This window comes from Tiliqua scincoides, chromosome 5 (genome assembly GCF_035046505.1).
Source record: "Tiliqua scincoides isolate rTilSci1 chromosome 5, rTilSci1.hap2, whole genome shotgun sequence".
NCBI classification, from domain to species: Eukaryota; Metazoa; Chordata; class Lepidosauria; order Squamata; family Scincidae; genus Tiliqua; species Tiliqua scincoides.
In genome coordinates, this window is record NC_089825.1 from 86,858,729 (window position 1) to 86,878,085 (window position 19,357).

Consider the following 19,357-nt stretch of genomic DNA (forward strand, 5'->3'; position numbering starts at 1 on the left):
AAGGAGTGGGCCATAACTCAGGACTAGTCCCAAGTTCAATTCCTGGCATCTCTATCCAGGTAAGGCAGGGAAAGAATCCTATTTGAAACCCTACAGACTAGCTGCCAGTCAATGTTTACTATAACAAGCTAGATGGATGGATTGTCTGGATCAGGAAAGGCATTTTTCCTAAGGATACTATGCTTTGCCCCCTGGATAAAAGGGACACTGGCTCCAATCCAGAACTGTGTGCAGTTCTGTTTTTCCCCTTGTTTTTTTCCTTCAAGCAGCTCTTCTGACGAAACCCTCAAATTGATTTCTAAACTCTGGGGAGCTCCTGAAACTGACAGAAAAAAACCCACTGCCATCTGCAGGCTTGCACTCACATGTATTCATGTCAGCAGACTGCGATGCAAAAAAAGTTATATATGCACATGTGGGAAAACTTCATGCTCAGTCTGAGGCATCTTTGAAGTTCTCACCAAAGCGGTTCTTGACTGCTAAAGAGGCCAGCTGCTTTTTAAACTGCTCCCCCCACCACCATGACAATTTAAAAGAAGCCTCTGGCTACATACAGAGTTTCTCCCCCTGTGTATGTTTGTTGCTTCTTTAGAAGACATGCTGTGTCCACTCAATATGTTGGAGCACCACAAAGTGATTACATATTCCAGAGATGGGGGGGGGTGTTCCTGGCTGGTTGCGGCCACGTATGCTAAAAACAGAACATGGCACACTAGGAATTTGCATTTGGCCTCTTCCCTAGGAAAACAGTAAACAACTGGAGAGCAGGTAAAGTGGTGATTGTGAACTGAGGTGGATCTGATGAGCTGATGGGCCTGGAGCCAACCATGGCCGATTCTCACCTCGCCCTCGGCTTTGCTACTTTCCCTGATGGCTTTAATCCAGGCCAGCATGTCATCCCGATCCTCAGCCTGAAAGAGACATTCACAGAAGTCAGCGGTCGTCAGCCGGAAGACGTGCTTCCTCTTGGTGTCACTGTAGGAGATGTCTACCAGGCACGCTTGGACGCTGATGGGCGGCTGCTCCTCCTCACCTGGGGGCGGGGCCCCGGCCACTGCTTCTCTCCGGTCTTTGCATAAGTAGAGTGAGTGTTTGCGCAGGACAGCGAAGACCCGCTTCCACTGCCGGATGCCTCCACCAACTTTCTGTAGAGGGGGCGAAGGAAGACAAGAGTTGAGCACATGGGGTGGTGAGGGAGAGAGAAAGACAGGGGGGAAATGAAGAGCATGAACGCCAGTATGATCTGCCCATAAAGTTGTATCAGGGCACTGAGTGCAAATTCTGTCTAGCAACATTTCAGTCTGGAATGTTCAGTTCAGATGTAATGCTAAACCATAGTTTAGTTATGCCTAAATAAGCCTAAGGGAGCCCCTCTCTGTATTTGAGAGAGAAAGAGAATAAACAGTGTTCTTTCACTTTAGAACAAACCACAGTTCTGTCTTACATTCAAACTCAGGGAACTGCAGTTTAGGTTTGTTCCAAAAGTGAACTCGGAGAACTGACTGTAGAGTTAGAATAAACCTGGATATTATATCAGGATAAAATCAATCTGCAGTTCTTCAAGTTTGTATGCAATGCAGAACTGTGATTTGTTTTTTATGTAAAAGTGGACACTTCACGCAGAAGGACACAAATATGAACTATGGCTTCCCTGGGCACATTTACATAGCAACACCCTGATTTATTGTTACACCTGACCAGTGTAACAATAGCCCTGCCACTATTTCAGACACATCTTACTACCTTGAGCAAGCCAGTGTCTGTCACCCATAGTATCTCATTGGTCAAATGGTAACAATCTGAGTTTAAAATAAAGATAATAATAAAAAAGTTTCTGCTAGCTACATTACAAAATATTCTTTACTTCTTTGAACTAAATATTTCTCCTAAAGAAGAGTTTTCAAGAGTTTGAAACTTGATCAGCTTTCAAGCCCTGTGTTATTTAAATGTAAATAGGTTTACATTTGTACTATTCTTGAATTTCAACCTCTCTCAACCTATATGGGAAGGTATGTTTAATTTTGAAAATATTAAGAAAAAGTAATTCAAACTAAATGTGTTTATGCATTTTCTTCTTCATCAGTTTTGAAATTGGAATCTGAGAATAGAGTATTCCATATTACAATCATGCTCTAGAACCAAAATTCTAATTTAATAATAAACAAGTTAAATTCCTGTCAACATTGCTGAAAATTCCTATTGATTACAACCCGTAGAATCGCTTGCCTGTGTTTTCACCCTGAAAGGCAAAACAGCTACTAACTTTGAATAAGGTTCAAACCAGACCTGACAGTGGCAGGAATGTGTGTGAATCAAAACCAAATCCATGTAAAAAGAATTGAGCAATTTCGTACACCTTAGGAGAAGCTCAGATGATGTTGTTAAACCCTTTTCCCCATTCAAGCTTTACCCCTGAAACTGTTTAATCCTAGTTTGTTTAATCCCAGGTAGCGGAGTGCATGTAAGCCTTCCTTCTTGTCTTGGAGACATACATTGAAAGAAAATCAGAGAAGCGATTGATTGATTGATTGATTGATTGATTGATTGATTGATTGATTGATTGATTGATTGATTGATTGGGGGGCCCTATTCTGCCCCTACTTGCAGCCCTTATTCTTAATTATGTGGAGAGGCAGACAACCACTGAGGGCCCCAACTCTTGGTCCTGTTCTCTCACTCGCACATCCAACCCCTTCTGAGATTTTACTAGATATTTTACTAGATATACTTATGTCTTCCTTGTCAATGTAGTCATGAGGACTAGAAACGAAATTTTAAAAACAAAACAAAATACCAAGCAAGGGTCTTGGGACGTTTCCTTCTGCACCTAGTACCAAGTTCCACCTTTGTAATGAAGCAGAAAGCATTTAGTTCTCATTACAGCAACTTATCTTGCACGGTTTGTGACCAGGACAAATGCAATGAAGACTGTAAATTCCTTTGCAAATTAACAAGATCTTCTGCACAATAAAGCAACAGTTCTTATTGAATCCTCCTAGCGATTACACTAAATATGTCTGACATTTCTAGGTGTGTGTGTGTGCGAAACCCCCAAGAGTCTTTTGAAATTTCAGAATAGCTTTCTAACTTCCATTAAGCAGAAGCTTCCTACTGCAAAACAAACAGGGAGCATTGCCAAACAAGCTCCAGAAGTCTGGGGCTCCTTGTAGGGTAGTTTGCATTAAGGATGCGGCAAATTTGTTTCCAGGTGCAACATTTTAAAATGAATACAGAGGTGACTCACTGAACAATGTTTGCGGGCTGGTGACTCTGTTCAAACTCTCCTGAAAAGGTATATGATATAGCTGCAAGTTACTCATATAGGCATAAGTATATAAGGAAAGCTCTGCTGGATAAGACCAAGAAGCCATATTGTCCAGAACCCTCCTCCTTCCCACAGTCGCCAACCAGTTGCCTCCAAGAAGCCCACAAGCAGGTATGGCTGTAATCACATGTCTCTACCCAACACCTAGGTATTTAGAGGCATACTGCACCTGAACCTATAAGCTTGATTTTGCTATCACGGATAATTCCTGTTGATACCCGAACTCAGTTAGCATATCTAATCCCCCTTTAAAAGCCATCTAAAATAAGCCAACCACACAACTTGGATAGCAAGTTGGATAGCACAAATTCCATTAATTTTGCACTGTGGGGATATCTGCTGGCTTTTTTCTATCTTGTATACTCTTGTCAATGAATTTCACTGGGCAATCCCAAGTCCTAGTACAGGGGTGTCAAACATAAGGCCCAAGGGCCAGATGTGACCCCTGGAAACAGTTTATTCGACCCCGTTATACCTGGGCTCTCCCAGCATGATAATTGGGCTCTCTCATATCTTGAAATTATGAACAAGATTTGCACATTTTCTCTTCTGTCATTTACAGCTAATGAGGCCTTTCTATGTGAGAACGAAGTGCTTATTTCTGCCCATCATCTGCTTAATGATGTCACTTCCTGCATAACAATGTCACTTTCAGCCCTTAGCAGGCTACATAATGCTATTTGGCCCCACTATATGACACAACTTTGACACCCGTGTCCTAGTATTATAAGAGGAGGGAAAAAATTCTCTCTCCCCCTGGTATGCCATAATATCAGTTCCTTGCTCGTCAGTCACCTTTTCCCCCTAAACTACAAAGTCCAAGCAATTTAGCTTTGCCTTGCAGGGAAGGTGCTGTCTGATCATTTTGACTGCCCTTTACTGCACTTTTTCAGTTGTATGCTACCCAGGTTGAGATGGGGATAACAGAACAATCCTGAGAGCCCAATCCTATCCTTCTCCCAGTCGTGGCACGCTGTCACATCCAAATGGGCTGTGCTGTATACGATTGGGGGTGGGGGAGATCAGGAGGCTCGGGACGGAAAAGGGTAAATATTTTCCCTTACCCCTCTGTAAGCCTCCCAGTCGCCAATGGGTCTCCTCAGACCTGTATCAGCTCTTTAGATTAGCTGTCTCCAAGCCATGGGACCTCTGCATTTGTAAAAAAAACCTTCCCCATCATGCACGGCGCTTACTGTTCTGCTCTTTTGCCTCTTATCTTGCAAGCAGTTCCAAAAGTGTCCAACTTCTCAAGCTGCTAGAGTACTATTTCCGATAGCTGAAAAGCAGCTACTTATGCCAGAGCACTAGTTCCAGCAGCAGCAGATGCCAACAGGATAGGGCTGTAAGTGTGGGTATGTCAAGGACTGTCATCCTGAACAGTAATAGCCAGTTCAGTGCCAGTGTTGTTTTATGTGGAGCTGGGATTCTTTGTCCCCTCCCCTACACATGAGAATGTTCACATGCATGAGGGCTCTACTCCTTCCTGTTGACAACTACCTTGAAGGAAAGTACACATACCTTGCCTTTCTTGGTGAGGATTTGTTTGTAGTGGAGCCAGCCCTCTTTCCTCACATCGCTGAAAGTGACATCCGATAGGTCAGAGGTTGAATGCCGCTTTGATCGGGTGTCTTCCGTGGTGCCCAGGCTATCCAGAGACTGGAAGAGAAGGGAAATCAGAGGGACACTGATGGGTACCTGTGGCATGAGAGAGAGACTGCTGCTCAAGTGCAGGCAAGGAGAAGAGAGGGAGAGAAAGCATGCTGGAGTATAGGAGGAGAATGGCTACTTGAACAGTGGGAGAATGTTCCCTTAGCAGAAAAATTTGAGAAAGTGTAGTTGAAGCATGGAATGGAGAGGAGGGAAAGAAAAAGTACAGTGGTCCCTCAGTGTTGCAGGGGGACGTCGGTTTCACGACCCCTGGGGCCAGGGCCCCAGTTCCACAAAAACCTACCTGGAGGCTTGTCCTGAGCCTTCCAGAACCTCCTCGGAAGGCCTCAGAACACCTACCAGGCAACTGGAAGTCACTTGGAAATAAGGAGCATCTTATTTCATAAGAGGGTCCACTATACACTTGTTCCACAACGGGTGTATAAAGTAGTACTCAAACATGGAAGGAAATGGGAGCGTTGGATGAACAACAACATGAGCAACTGAGTGATTTCCAGCTTCTCAGCTGTTCACATACAGCCAATATGCAGTGATTTTTGTAGAGCCAGGCTGATGCTGGCAGCTTCACACCTGAGAATCAGAGACACCAACCAGTTTCAGGCTATGGACTCAGAAGTAATGGATTTCAAATTGGGAGTAATTTAGAACTTCTTCCAGGGTGGATCCCTCCTCAAGGACCTCCAAGGGCTCCATGGAGGCCAGAAGCTCATGCTCCACTCCCAGTCTTCCTAACCTACAGAGGAAGAGCTGGGAAGAGGATGCTGGGAGTCGGTTTTTCCCTCCAAGTTGGTTGCGCTTCAAAGCACAATAAATGATGAGGGTGAGGAACAGACACAGACAGAAGCTATTGATCCACATTTATAAGAAAAGGAGAATGACAGAGCCACAAATGTTTACCCCATCAGTGAAGAAGCTTCTCAACATGCGGAGGCTTGGCACACGACTTGGCAACCTCCTGGGGAAGAGACCATTCATACAGTTGGCACAAAGCAATGCTTACGAAAAAGAGAACAGGCAAGCCTGTGAATCCTTTCAGTCCCCATTGCTGTCCCACCCCCGCAGCCCAACTCCAGAAATCAACCACTCCTTCTCCAGCATTGTGTCACAAAAAGCCACTCTATGCATGCCATGTCACATGTTCACAGATGCACATGGCACATCATGCCACCTGTGCTGGAAAAACAAGAAAGAATTCTATGGCTCAAAGTCTAATGAAAGGGTGGGGTCGGATGATGTTTTCCAGCCCCATGTGTTCAATGACATGCGCCATCACATTCTGGCCTCTTCCCCTTTGGCCTCTCCAATATTTTTCTCTCTAATTGTGGGGAAAGGGAGGTGCATCCTCCCCCAGTGTGACGGGGAAGACTGAAGAGGAAAACAGGGCCACTGATGGAAGAGACCAGAACATAAACATGTTGTGAGCACAAGTGACATATAATGCAAGAAGTCAATTCAGACTCTAAAGCATCTTCCAAACTGAGCAATGAATTTAAGTTATTTCTGCCCATATACGCAAAAGGGACCAAATGTGTACTCGTGTGGGCTGGACAGAAATAGGTTTAAAGATTAATATAGACTAAGAGCCCAGTCCAAATTAGCATTTGAGCTGGTGCAGTAGTCCCTATGCCAGCTCCAAGTGTGCCCATAAGGCACATTTGCACTGACTCAAGAGGTGACTGGATCCCAACCCTGCACTAGCCACAGCAGGTAAGATTGTGCTGGATGGTGCAAGGGTGGTTCGGAGGCAGGTGGGTGCATTTTTGGGCAAGGGAAGATTGGGCCTGGGAGGGAAAAGGATTTGGTGGCGGCAGCGCACATTGTATCCTATACTCCTTCCTGGTCAGCGTGGTGTTACACCAGGCTTCTCGGATTTATACCAGCTAAATAGCTGGCACAGATCCAAGAAGCCGCATAGGGATGGCTAGAGTGTAACACAGGGTAAGGGGAAATATGCCCCTTTACCCCAAGGTGACCTCCAGTCACCTCCTACCCTGCATAGGATACTGTGCAAGCCATGCAGCCTTGCAATAACCTGTGCAGGATTAGGACTGCACTGCAAGTTGCATCTGGTGAAATGGGCTCATTATATAACAAGACCTTTAGCATAATCCAGCTGCTCGGAGGCGGGTATGTAGAACCCACATGCCCCACCACACCAAGGAGAAGGTTCCTCATAGATACCATTTGCATATTTAGGCAATTAACAGCCCAATTCTGAGCTGCCCAGCACACGGGGCTGCCGCGGCGCCAAAATGGTTGCTGTGGCATCCTGAGCACACCGGGCAGCTCCTTGGAGGAAGGGGTCATTTGTCCCCTTCCCTCAAGTAAGGGAAGCAGTCCTGCAATGGGGCTACTCGACTCTACATCAGCTATTTAGCCGGTGTAGAGTAAGGACGCCTTGTGTTAGGCCATGAGGCCCAAACACAGGGCTCTAGATCCAGCGGAGCTGAGCCGAGCAAGCACCAGGTGGCGGACTGCCAGCCTCCACTCAGTGCTGTGCCAGCATGGGCTTGTGCTGGGCTGGCACTAATACCCACAAACACGCCTCACACACTGCTCTGGATTGGGCCCTAATATCCCTCTTTTCCCTCCAAGTAATCAGAGGGCTCTAAGGTGGGGTGCAATATAGTTGAAAACACTGCAAAATGCATGATAAGAACAAAATTGAAGTAAAATATGAGCACAATCCATGTGGCAAGCACCACAGTTACAATATATGCCCTTCAAGCAGATGGTTCCAGTTCAAACTCTGTCATATCCAGTTAAAAGAACTCAAGTAAGCAAGGTTGGGAAACCTTGCTTGGAGAATAGGTTCTCCAAGATTGGAGAATAGGCGGTGATTCAGACAGACAGCACAAAGCTCAGAACAGCCCTGACTCAATAAATAAGGCAGGCTTTGCATTCTTAAGGTAATCATTGAATCATTTAAATAAATAGAGCTATAGGTTGTTTTTCCTGTCAAAAAGACTATAGGTGGAGATGGATGGTAATTCTTCCAGAAAGCTGAAATGGTCTGAAGAGAGATAGGGCTGCTCCTGGTGTATACAGGTCCAGCCTATTTATACACTGATTTTTTATACAGGAATTTGACTCAATGGCCCCTGCCAATGAGAAGGAATGTGCTGATCCCTGGAGAAGGGGAAAATGCACCCCTTTAAAATCAGTTTAAAAAAACTGAATAGTTCTATAACAATAGCCTCGCTAATGAGGGAGAGAGAGGGCAGCTGGCTGACAATCTATCAATCCTCCTCTCTCCAGTAAGAGAGAACCCCTCCCTTCCCCCTGAGCAAGTGAAAGAAAGGAGATCACTTTGCACTGGTGAAGGGAGGGATTGAGTGAAGGGGATTGATGGATTGTCTTCTTAATGACTCTTATCTTACATCACAAAGGTCAGCAAGGCTGTTTTTAAATCACCAGAGCAAAGAAACTTAGTTTTTTTAAATTGATTTGCTATAGTGCATTTTTTTGCCATCCACTTGAGTGCTTGGAATGGAACCCACAGGAATAACGAAGCTCGACCTGTATATACTCTGGCTTCTGGTAAACAGGTCCTACAAGTTTTTTAAAGTTTCAAAAGCCTCCCAAGCCTGTTTGCCTACGGACAAAATATATGTGCATATCATGGGGGAAAAGAAGTCACTCTCAAAGCAGGATCTACTATCCGTCTCCAGCCCAACACAGACAGTCTTCTGGAATTGGTCAGCAATACTGGGCAAATCAAAGTGTTTCAAATGGAAGCAAGCAGTAGCATAGTTAGGGTTCACAGTGCTAGGTTTTGCAGGTGCCTGAGTGAAAGTGGCCCGCCTCCTCCCCTCCCCTTTGGAGCCATTCTGGGTGGCTAGAGCAAAACAGAGGAGACACCACCATTTAGCTTTAGCGACCAGGAATGGCTCAGCGGGGGGGGGGGGCTTCTTGCACAGAATGCTCAAGCGTTTGTAAAACTTAGCACTTTGACTTGCCCTTCTAGCTATGCTACTGCCTACAAGTAAGTCTCCACCCTGCTGCATCAAATTACAGGGATTTCTAGGGGGGGACACTGGGACCTACCTCAGAAGCTTCCCCTCATCCCGAAATGTGTTCAGACCATCATCGCATGACTTGGAGCGCTCTGTGGTTATGGCTAAGAGGTAGGAAGACCGGCGACTGGCTTTGATGTTACCTGTGACACAAAAACATTGCCAGAGGAAATTCAGCATGAATGACAGAAGGAACCGAAAGGGGCCATTTAGCTCAACCGCCTGCCCTTACTAAGACCAGTCTGTGAAGACAGCACTAGGATGTGCGAGCAGCACAGAGCACGTGCATAAAGGAATAGAGGCTGCAGAGCAAAACAAAAAACAAAAAAACACACTTGTGCGATAGAGAAAAAATTCACCCAGGTGCTTTGGGCAAACTGCCCAGGGTGGCAATTATTTCACAATCCGAAATATGGCTGAGGGTCAGGCAATTTTGATTATATTCAAAACCCCATCCAATGAGACATCCCAACAAAATTTCAATGGGATGAATCTCCAAGCCATCAAACATCCCGTCTGCTAGCTGCAGCAGTCCTTCAGAAAGAGGGGGAACATCCCCAAGATCAGAAGGAGGAAGAGACATGATCTTCCCTTGCAAAAACCAGAGGCAGGAGAACACTGTATCTTGGCCAAAACCAGACCTTCAGTCAAGAAGGGGTTGGCAACTAGGATCTCTGTTGACCCACCTGGCCCAAGCTGAAACAGTATCCAACTCCCCACTAGCATAGCTAAGGAGGGGGGCCGGGAGGTACAGGGCCCCACATACCAAGCCTGAGGAGATCACATCTGGGAAGTGTTCCGAGGCAAGGGGATGTATGGAGGGTATAGGCAGTGCCAAAAATTTATGTGCTCCCAGGTACCAGATGCCCTAGCTACACCACTGCAACTCCCTGCCCCTTTTTGTTACTTCTTGACATGCACATCTGTGCACATGTCCCACCTGCCCCATCATTGCCAACTCCACCCCTTTCTCTGCCTACCACTTCTTCAACACTTGCTGAGTTCTGCTCCTAAGATCTGCCCAGCCCATGAAGGTGCAGAACACTGGAGACAGAAGGAAGTGGTGCAATGATTGCAATGGCCACCCCATCTCTTCCTGCATCTCCACTGCCGTGTCCTTCAGCATTGGTGCTGGAAAAGGAGTGGTAAATTACTCCACTTCCACCAGTTCATTGCCTCCCCAGCACAGTGCTCAAAGCAGCTATTTCAAGTCACCTCATGGATGGGCCAGCCCAGTTTCTTGAGCTATGTGTGTGGGCTGATTTAGGATAAGTCACCACTGAAGTGTTGCAATTTAAAATTATTTCATGGTGACATATCCCTGTAAGAACCAGATAACACACATGCATAATCATCCTGACTATGACTATGATTTGGAAGACAAATAAGATGGACATTTAAAAAGTGCTGCAGAAGCAGTTGTTACTGATCAATTAGTGAAATGTCCATCATTCTGACAGGCAGGCTGTGTGTGGGAGAGTAAATGCTTGCGTACTGTTGGGACTCCATGCCACCCTTCCATGGGATTCCTATTGATAGTGGCCATCCATCTATATTACATTTATTTGTTACTAAAAATATATAGATGCTGCTTTTCTTCTTCATGAGCAGGAACCCAAGGCAGCTTACAGTCATAATAAAGAATAATAGCAAAAAAATTAAAAAACAAAAATGCACAATAAACCGAATAGCCAATTTAACAACACCCTGGCAACAGAAGGGAGCTCCAGAAGGTCTCACCCAAGCCAGGCCAAGTGCCTGCCCAAACAGGAATGTGTTAACATTTTGGCATAAAATACCAAGGTGGAGATCAAACAAACCTTATCCAGTAAGGCGTTCCAGAGGGCTTGCACATACTGGAGAAGGCCCTCCCACGTGTTACCACCACCTGAGCATCCATGAAGGAAGGGACCTGCAGGTTGGTCTCTCCTAATGACTTCATGGGACAGATAGATTCTTATGGGGAGAGATTATCCTTCAAGCAAGCCTTGTAAGAGCTTTGAAGCTAATAACCTGCAGCTGGAATTACCACCAGAAATGAGCTGGCAGTTAGTATTAATGTAAACACGCACATTTTCTTGGAAGTAAATACATATGCAGTCCAGTATGCCTCAGAAGCAGCCCACTCCCGAACCTCTACTAGCTATCAGGCACACTTACTCTCTGAAGTCAGAGGCCCAATTATAACCACAAGGGTTTGTTTTTCAAGTGCAAGAGAGAATTTTTCAGGTGTGAAACACCCCTGTGTTTCTGCACGAGTCTCTATTCTGAGTGGACCTCCTGACTGCAAAGAGGAAAGGCCAGGACAGTGAATCACACAGAGACACAAGGTAAGCAGCCTCCTCCATGAATGGTTAAGTTCGCCTTACAGAAGCCATAATTAGTTAATTAATTGTTTTCCTCTACAGGCACACCAGCGATTCTATCACAGCATGCAGTTTGGGAATTACTTCCTTAGAAGTCTAAGGCTTAACACTGTAGGCTGCTAGTTTTCTGAGTCTCCCCTCACCCCAGTCATCTTATGATTCAGCGTCAGTGGAATTTGTTATAAACATCACACAGTCTTTATAACACAGCTAAAAGAACTTGGGCAGAAAAATTATCAAAGTACATTTTTCTAATTGGAAAAAGATCTTTCAATAGTTTGAGTGTTTTTACACATAAGAATCTTTTTGGGGGGAGGGAGGGAAATTAAAAGTATTGAACTGAGCATACTAGTGCTAATTAAAACTCATCACCAAGAATTAAAAAATCACCAAGAGTTTAAAAGAGTTCAAATTTTTTTTAAAATATTACTGTATAATTTTAAATGCAAAATGTTGAAGTGTTTTAACTGAGGAAGTTGGCTTCTGAAATTTTGCCAAATAGTTTAAAAGTTGTGTGAAATTCTGTTTTAGCTCACATCTGTCATAATGTTTAGTTTTGCCAGTGTCAGGTTGGCTCTCCGTTAGCCCCTCCACTTAGTTCACCTTTTCCAGTCCAAACAGAGGCTGCTTTTCAGAGACAGGGAACATCTGAGTTTGAGGAAGTACTTACTGCAGTCCTGGGAGTAGTGGCGGTTGATGGCAAAGGTGAAAGTGGGTGAGGAGGGGCTGGCTGAGAGCACAGGGGCAGAATTCATGGCACTGGAGACGACCGAGGAGGCAGGGACGTGCTTCGCCTTCAGGTCAATGCTGGGGCTCGTTGGTTCATCTGGAATGGCAATATACACCATGAAGTAATGGAATAGAGAAGGAGCAACAACCTTTGACAGCATTTCCCAGATGTGGTAACTCTTCCACCCTGAAGAGTTGCACTGAGAGAATACAGAATCTTTAATCTGGTCATCCTCTCCCTGGATTAAAGATACTAATAAGAAGGGTGAATTAAGGATTATGAAAGTAGCCACTCTCACTGGGGTATGGGCATGTTTGTGCGTGATGGGTGCAACAGGTCTCTTGCCCGGGGAGCAAAGGACTGCGGGTCTCATGCCCAGGATCCCACAGAAGTCTGAGCTCAGCTCTGAATGCCACAGTCCATGTCAGACGGTTTGCATTAACCAGACTAAGGAAGGAGGGTAAGACAAGCCAGTGAGTGACAAATGAGTAGTCTGGGATTGAGAAGGAGAGAGTCAAGCAGGAGTGGAGGAGAAGCCATGGGTGGGTGTATCTAGCCCACATACGCAGGCACACATATCCCTGATTTGTCTCCCAGAAGAAAGGTTATATTGGTGCCAACAGCACCTTCCATCAAAGAAAAGAATCACAGCATGGAGCAGATGTGTGAATAGATTTTATCAGAATCATGGCACAAGGGAAAGAGTGGGTTAAATGCCTCCTCTCCAAAGCACTGCAGTGCGAATCTATACTCCTCCTTCCACAAATACTATTTATCTAAAAATAAATGAAAATAAAAAATGCAAGGCAAACTATGCATTTAACATTGCACAGGGCTTGACCCCATGCTAAGCAACGCTGGACTGAGGCATGGCAAATTTTGTCTTCACAGTGGATAGACAGTATCCTTGGACAGGTTCCTCATCCCACTTGCTCCAGATATGCAGGACTATGCAAATGATGCTTTCTTAAGGCCTATAGGAGGAGTTACTCCACCAGTTTGGTCATAAGAATCTGAAAAGGAACCTCAAATTCCTTTAACTGAACTTAAGCCATTTCTGCCCAATGTTGCATATACGTAACAGGGATCAACTGTGTACACCTGTGGACTGGGCAGAAATGGTTTAACTCAGGGGTGTTCAAAGTTTTTGGCAGGAGGGCCACATCATCTCTCAGACACTGTGTCTGGGGCCGGGGAAAAAAAGAATTAATTTACATTTAAAATTTGAATAAATTTACATAAGCTTACATAAATGAATATATTAAAGATGAACTTATGTGAATGAATGAAGGTCTTGCAGTAGCTCAAGGCCTATAAAAGGCCTTGCACAAAGCAAGGCTGGCCTTTCCTTTGCTGCCACTACTGCATCACAGATGTGAAACAACAAGCAGTAAAGGGAGTCCTCATCCCACAGCTCACACGAGAGGTCAAACAGTCTCCCTCAAGCTTAGAGCAGTTGCTTCGGGCCACTGTGGGCTTCAACAAACCTCTGGAGGGCCAGAGGCTCATTGGAGACTGGGGGCTCCCTGAGGGCCGCATTGAGAGGCCTCGAGGGCTGCAAGTGGCCCCAGGGCCGGGGTTTGGGCACCCCTGGTTTAACTGATCAGCATGTAAAGCATATTGTACAATGAGTATATTGAACAAGTTAATGGAAAAATTCAGAAATTGGAATCCTAAGTATCCTCTAGATGAAGAATTCCTTTTCCTGGGTGGGTAGGATGTCGTCCATCCACCAGGAAGGCAGAAAATATTGTTAAGCAACATTTTTTCTTTCTCTCACAATAGAGGACAGCATCCTTGGGCAGAGATTTCCAACAGTCTTTTCCTCTGTACCTGGAAGGGTAAACCATATGTTCTGAATCTACCCCTGTTGAAGTACCTGTCTTCCATGACAGCTTTTGCAAATGCATAAGTGTTCTGCTTATGCTGGTGGATGAATTGAGATACAGAGGTCTACGGATCTGAAACCTCCTTAGTCAAGACTGCTGGGAGAAGAGGGGGCACCAGCATAAGGAACTTTTTGCAGTTTCAGCATCAGGCAAAACACCCTTTACTGCCTGGGAATGGGTCTGATATTCTCAGTCATTTGTTCTAAATAAGATACAGGAACTACCTCAAGTTGCATCACAAAAAAGCACACCCAGGAGATTGCCTCATCGCTCCTCAACATGTTTGTGAGAATATGCTGGGGGCTCAGAAAGTTGCACTGGAAACCATCAGTTAGATGACCCACAGCTTCTGTTCACTCTGCAATGCTTTCCCACGGTTTTGCAAAAAACTGAATCTCTCTAACGCTTCACAGGGCTGAAGGAAAAGAAGACACATGCCCTCCTGTGATGGGTCTTCACTTTATGCTTTACGCCTACGCCTATTGGTAAGGACTGGCATCCATTTTATCCAAAATGGCAAACTCTGGATGAAGGGACTCACCATTTAGAATTGAAGGCATGGAAGGAAAATAGATGTGGTTGTGGAAGAGAGCTCCCCATTTATTTCACACTGAACTCGTGTCATTATGAACGTCTGTAGCCGATTAATATAGCATCCAAATGGCTACTTTGCTTGTCAACAGGAGGAGACTCTTCTGCAATCGCAGGAACAGGCCCACTCAGTTAAAGTGTGTACAGGTTCAGCCTATTTATACACGGATTATTTATACACAGATTTGACTCAATGGCCCCTGCAAATGAGAAGGAATGTGCTGATCCCTGGAGAAGGGGAAAAATGCACCCCTTTAAAATCAGTTTAGAAAACTGAACAGTCCTTTAACAGCCTCCTTAATGAGAGAGAAAGAGGGCAGCTGGCTGACAAGCCATCAATCCTTCTCTCTCCTCCCTTCCCCCTGAGCCCCATGGTGATCACTTTGCATTGGTGAAGGGAAGGGCTGAGTGAAGCGCCTTTCTAAGCACTTGGAGGCTGACTGATTGATGGATTGTCTTCTTAATGACTCTTATCTTACATCACAAAGCTCAGCAGAATCACCTGAGCAAGAGAACTTTGTTTTTTAAATTGATTTTGCTATAGTGCGTTTTTTTTTGTTTGTTTGTTTTTTTGCCATCCACTGAGTGCTTGGAATAATGAGGCTCAACATGTATCCTAAATCTACCCCAGCATCCCTGAAGGATAATAATGTATTTGCTTGACTGTTGTCTCCTCAGCACTATGTTTCTGAGTGGACCTAGTAAGGGGCCATCCTGGAATGGCAGCCCTCTGGCTGCAGACCATGAGAGGCAAAACCCAGAGTGGCAAAAGAGGATTACTGCCAGAAAGACAAACACAACAGGTCAGAGATGCAAGAGCTCCAATCCTACATTCCTTTTCCAATATCAGATTGCCAGTGTGTTTTGAATTTGTGAGTTCTCTTCACAAGGAATGCTGATGGAAGAGGACAGAAACCATCTCATCCAGTAAACAAAAGACAGTGCTTCCAGCATCTCTTTTGCCGAGGTAATATCTATTCTGATGATCATGTTTTCCCTGGAAATGTGGAAGGAGAGCTTTCAGAGCCAGTCACTTTGCCGTAGCTCCAACAGCTGCTCCCAGTGGGCTCAGAAAACATCTGACTAAGCTACCGGACTCATGCAGTAGACACCCCCCTATGTCCTCCCCCCATGAGCAATGAGCTCATGTCCATTATCACTTGAACCTCATAAGTCTCTCTGAGAGAACAATCTGAAAGGAACCGTGGAAGATATTTCCCATCTAGTGAAAATTCCTCTATGGAAGTCAAGTCTTCCATATTGAAGTCTATGGAATTTCTTTGGCGTCAAGACCTATGGAATCTCTACAATCCCTACAGGTTAACTTCTTTCTAAAAAAAAAAAAAAAAAGGAGCGGTACTAGGGTATTTGTGTCTTGGACTATGGTGTTCCATTCAAATGATGTCCTAATCACTGGTGACCCCCCTGGACATTCACATCCAGTTTTTTTTTTGCCTCCTGATTATTTAACTATAATTGGGCAATAAACAAACTATAACTGGACAACAAACCCCATGTTAAACATCCTAAGCCTCTTATCCAATCCCTAGCCCTACCTTTGCGTTTTAAAAATAAAAATAATGTAATATTTGTATTGGCAACCTCCAGTCTTGAAAGACTATGGTATCGCGCTCTGAAAGGTGGTTCTGGCACAGCGTCTAGTGTGGCTGAAAAGGCCAATTTGGGAGTGACAATCCCTTCCACACTGGGAGCTAGTGCAGTCTGTCCCTGGTCTGTCTCCCTGGCTATGGGCCTTCCTTCTTTGCCTCTTTTCCTCAGACTGCTGAGCAAGTGTCTCTTCAAACTGGGAGAGGCCATGCTGCACAGCCTGCCTCCAAGCGGGCCGCTCAGAGGCCAGGGTTTCCCACTTGTTGAGGTCCATTCCTAAGGCCTTCAGATCCCTCTTGCAGATGTCCTTGTATCGCAGCTGTGGTCTACCTGTAGGGCGCTTTCCTTGCACGAGTAATGTAATATAAATTATACACATATTGAGACACAAATGTTCAGGATGCAAAAAACTGGACACAAATGTCCAAGGATGCCAATAATCAGGACACAGTTGTCCAGGGTGCAATGATCCTATCACCATTAAGAAGCCATTTGGTTGTATTAGAACACTGGTATGAACTCCATTGGTTGTATTAGAACAACCTGCCTAAGGGAGGAGAACAAGGACTCTAGCAGCAGCCAGACTGAACTTAGATATTGCTTTGTGCATACACTGCTTATTCAAATTCATAACTGAATCTGGGTGGCCCACCCATGAGGTGGGGTGAAGCAGCTACTTTGTGTGGTGCGCTGAGGTGGTGGCAGGATGATATAGGATGTACCGCACTCCATGCCTGCCCACTACTGCCCCCAGCCCACTCTGGCACTTTTCATTGTGGTCCAATCTACGTCTCACTTGCTGGCAACAAGTAAGAGGAGGATTGGGGCAGCAGCAATTCATCTTTTCCTCCATGCTGCTACTATAAAACAATTGTGGTTATGGTGCTGAAGAAAGAAACTGCAAGGGTAACCCATGGCAATCCTGTTTGGATTACTCCCCTTCCCAGCAAGCAAGCAAAACCAAGATTGCTCCACTCTCCTGGCTGCTTCTGCAAACAGGTTGGATAAAGTCAGTCTGGTTGTTTGAGTATGCAGCCAGGCAGGCAAGGTGAAGATGACTACATAACACAACCCCCTTTTCCTTTATCTACACTTCTTTTATTCCTGCCCAGTTGTTTCCTTAAACAAACAGACTGGGCAGAGCATCTTGGGAGTGGAAGAGGACTCTGCTCGCAGTATGCCCCATTCTGCCTGTTTGTTTGAAACAGCAGCCAGGTGGGAAGAAGGAGAAGGTGGTGGGGAAGATGCCATTGCACTGTCATTGTCCCCTCCTTGCCTGCCCAGTTGCTCCTGTAGCTAGGCTGAGCAAGAATGCTTGGAGCCCCCTCTGTTCTGAGCTGCACAGGCAAGGAGTCAGCAAAGAAAGGTGTTTGGGGCTCAAAGGAAAAACCAGGAAGCCCTCAGTTGGAAAAGAGCTGCTTTCTCCCTCCTTGAGACTCCTCACGCTCTCCACTTCTGTTTCAGAAGGGTAAGAAGACTCCCAGCAGAAGTTCAGGAACTCTTATGGGGCAGGAGGTGTGGTATGGAGGTGGAGCTGTCACCTTGCCTGAAGAAAGCTAAGCAAGATCAGTTCAGGTCTCCCCTTGGATGGGTATCCAGAAGCCACTGGCAAGAGATGAAGGAATGTGGAGGAGTGTGGATGAGTTAACTGAAAAGAAATGGACAACACTCTGAGCATGAGATGTGTTTTGCAGCTGCCTGTGGAAACTTGGGAAGTCCAAGATCTGTGCAGCCAGGATGGTGACTGCACTATGAAAGGAAATATTTGGAGATATTGAGGATTCTATCAGTTTCTCTCATGGAATAACACTTCTAAAAAATAAATGAGGTTTATGGTCAGCCTGTCAATGTAAACTGTTGTGTGACTTGCTGTGCAAGTGCAGGTTGATTGCATGGCTCGCAGGTGGATGAAGGCTTGCCCCTCAGGGTCATTTTCAAGTTCCATGGTGGGCAGACAGCAGGCTCAATAGGTCAGGTGGTGTCATTCAGATCCCACAAATGCAAGACTTGGAACAAGTTAGCCCTGTGAGCTCTAAAAACAAGCTACTTGTCTTGGCTGGGAGAGGACAGTGCTGCTAATTCTGAGGGTATCTGTTAACCACACACTCACATTTATACTCATGTGGGCTTTGCCTTCACCTCAGTGGGGTGGCTTCTGTCTTCTTTTGCCACGAAATCAGAGAATCTAAGGCTCCTTTTGTGTCTTCAGATAAGGTTGGTTGGCAACCTTCAGTCTCGAAAGACTATGGTAGAAGCCTACAGCACCCGGCATTCCCAGGCGGTCTCCCATCCAAGTACTAACCAGGGCTGACCCTGCTTAGCTTCTGAGATCAGACAAGATCAGGCATCTGCAGGATACCACCATGATTAGGCTGAGTTAGCCCTCACGGGGCTAACTAACCTGTTCCTCCTCTAGACCTCATTAAAAGGTTACAGAAAAAAAGATGCAGCAACACTCTAAGACTCTTGAGAAGCTAGAGACCCCTGACACCAAGACTCCTCAGAAACTAACTACTGAGAAACTAAAGATCTATGAAGTGAAGACAACCAACAAGGTGCATTACAGTCCAGTTCTCTGGAGCAAGACAGGAACAAAGCGGAAGAATAGCTCCTCCCATTTGCCTCAAAAACGCCTCACTTCTGTAGTCCTGTCTGTCTGGAGTGGGAGAAACAAACCATTCAAGGAAGTCCTTCTCCACTCTGAGAAAGGGGGACGACGACAGGGAAGCAAAATACAGGGAAGCAAAATTATGGTAAAATACAGCAATTGAAGAAAACAGCACCAATGAAGACTGGGGATAATTTATTTTGCAACCGGGAGAGCTCCCAGCTGTACAAACAAGGGTTTCACTTCTGTTTATTAGCCAGCTACTAAAAGAGCAGGCAGACAGATACAAAAGTGACACAAGCTACCTTGTTCAAAGATTATGTGCATTATAGCAACGTACATTACAAGGCAGTCAACAACACCTTTAATTTCCTCTGAATGGATGTCTCCATCTCGCCTACCTGCCCAAACCGCCCAAACCACCACCACCGCCTCTTCCTCTGTATCCATCTCAACAGATTGAGCTTTCCAGAGTGGGAAAAAAAAAGTCACACTGCAGACTCTCATAGCTAAAAGGAACTCAAACATCAGCTAGTCTTACCTTCTGCCCAGTGTG

General features: G+C 45.4%; 1 protein-coding gene across 1 annotated transcript in view; it reads right to left on the reverse strand.

The window, feature by feature from the left end:
- The window catches only part of ARHGAP23 (Rho GTPase activating protein 23), a 115,510-nt gene that overhangs the window by 36,141 nt on the left and 60,012 nt on the right, over positions 1 to 19,357 (reverse strand). Inside the window, exons 8-12 of the mRNA XM_066626944.1 lie at positions 12,046 to 12,201; positions 9,041 to 9,152; positions 5,891 to 5,948; positions 4,844 to 4,981; positions 843 to 1,145 (exon numbers count right to left, since the gene is read on the reverse strand). Coding sequence (XP_066483041.1) covers positions 843 to 1,145; positions 4,844 to 4,981; positions 5,891 to 5,948; positions 9,041 to 9,152; positions 12,046 to 12,201 — 767 coding nt within the window. The remainder of the gene's footprint in view (positions 1 to 842; positions 1,146 to 4,843; positions 4,982 to 5,890; positions 5,949 to 9,040; positions 9,153 to 12,045; positions 12,202 to 19,357) is intronic.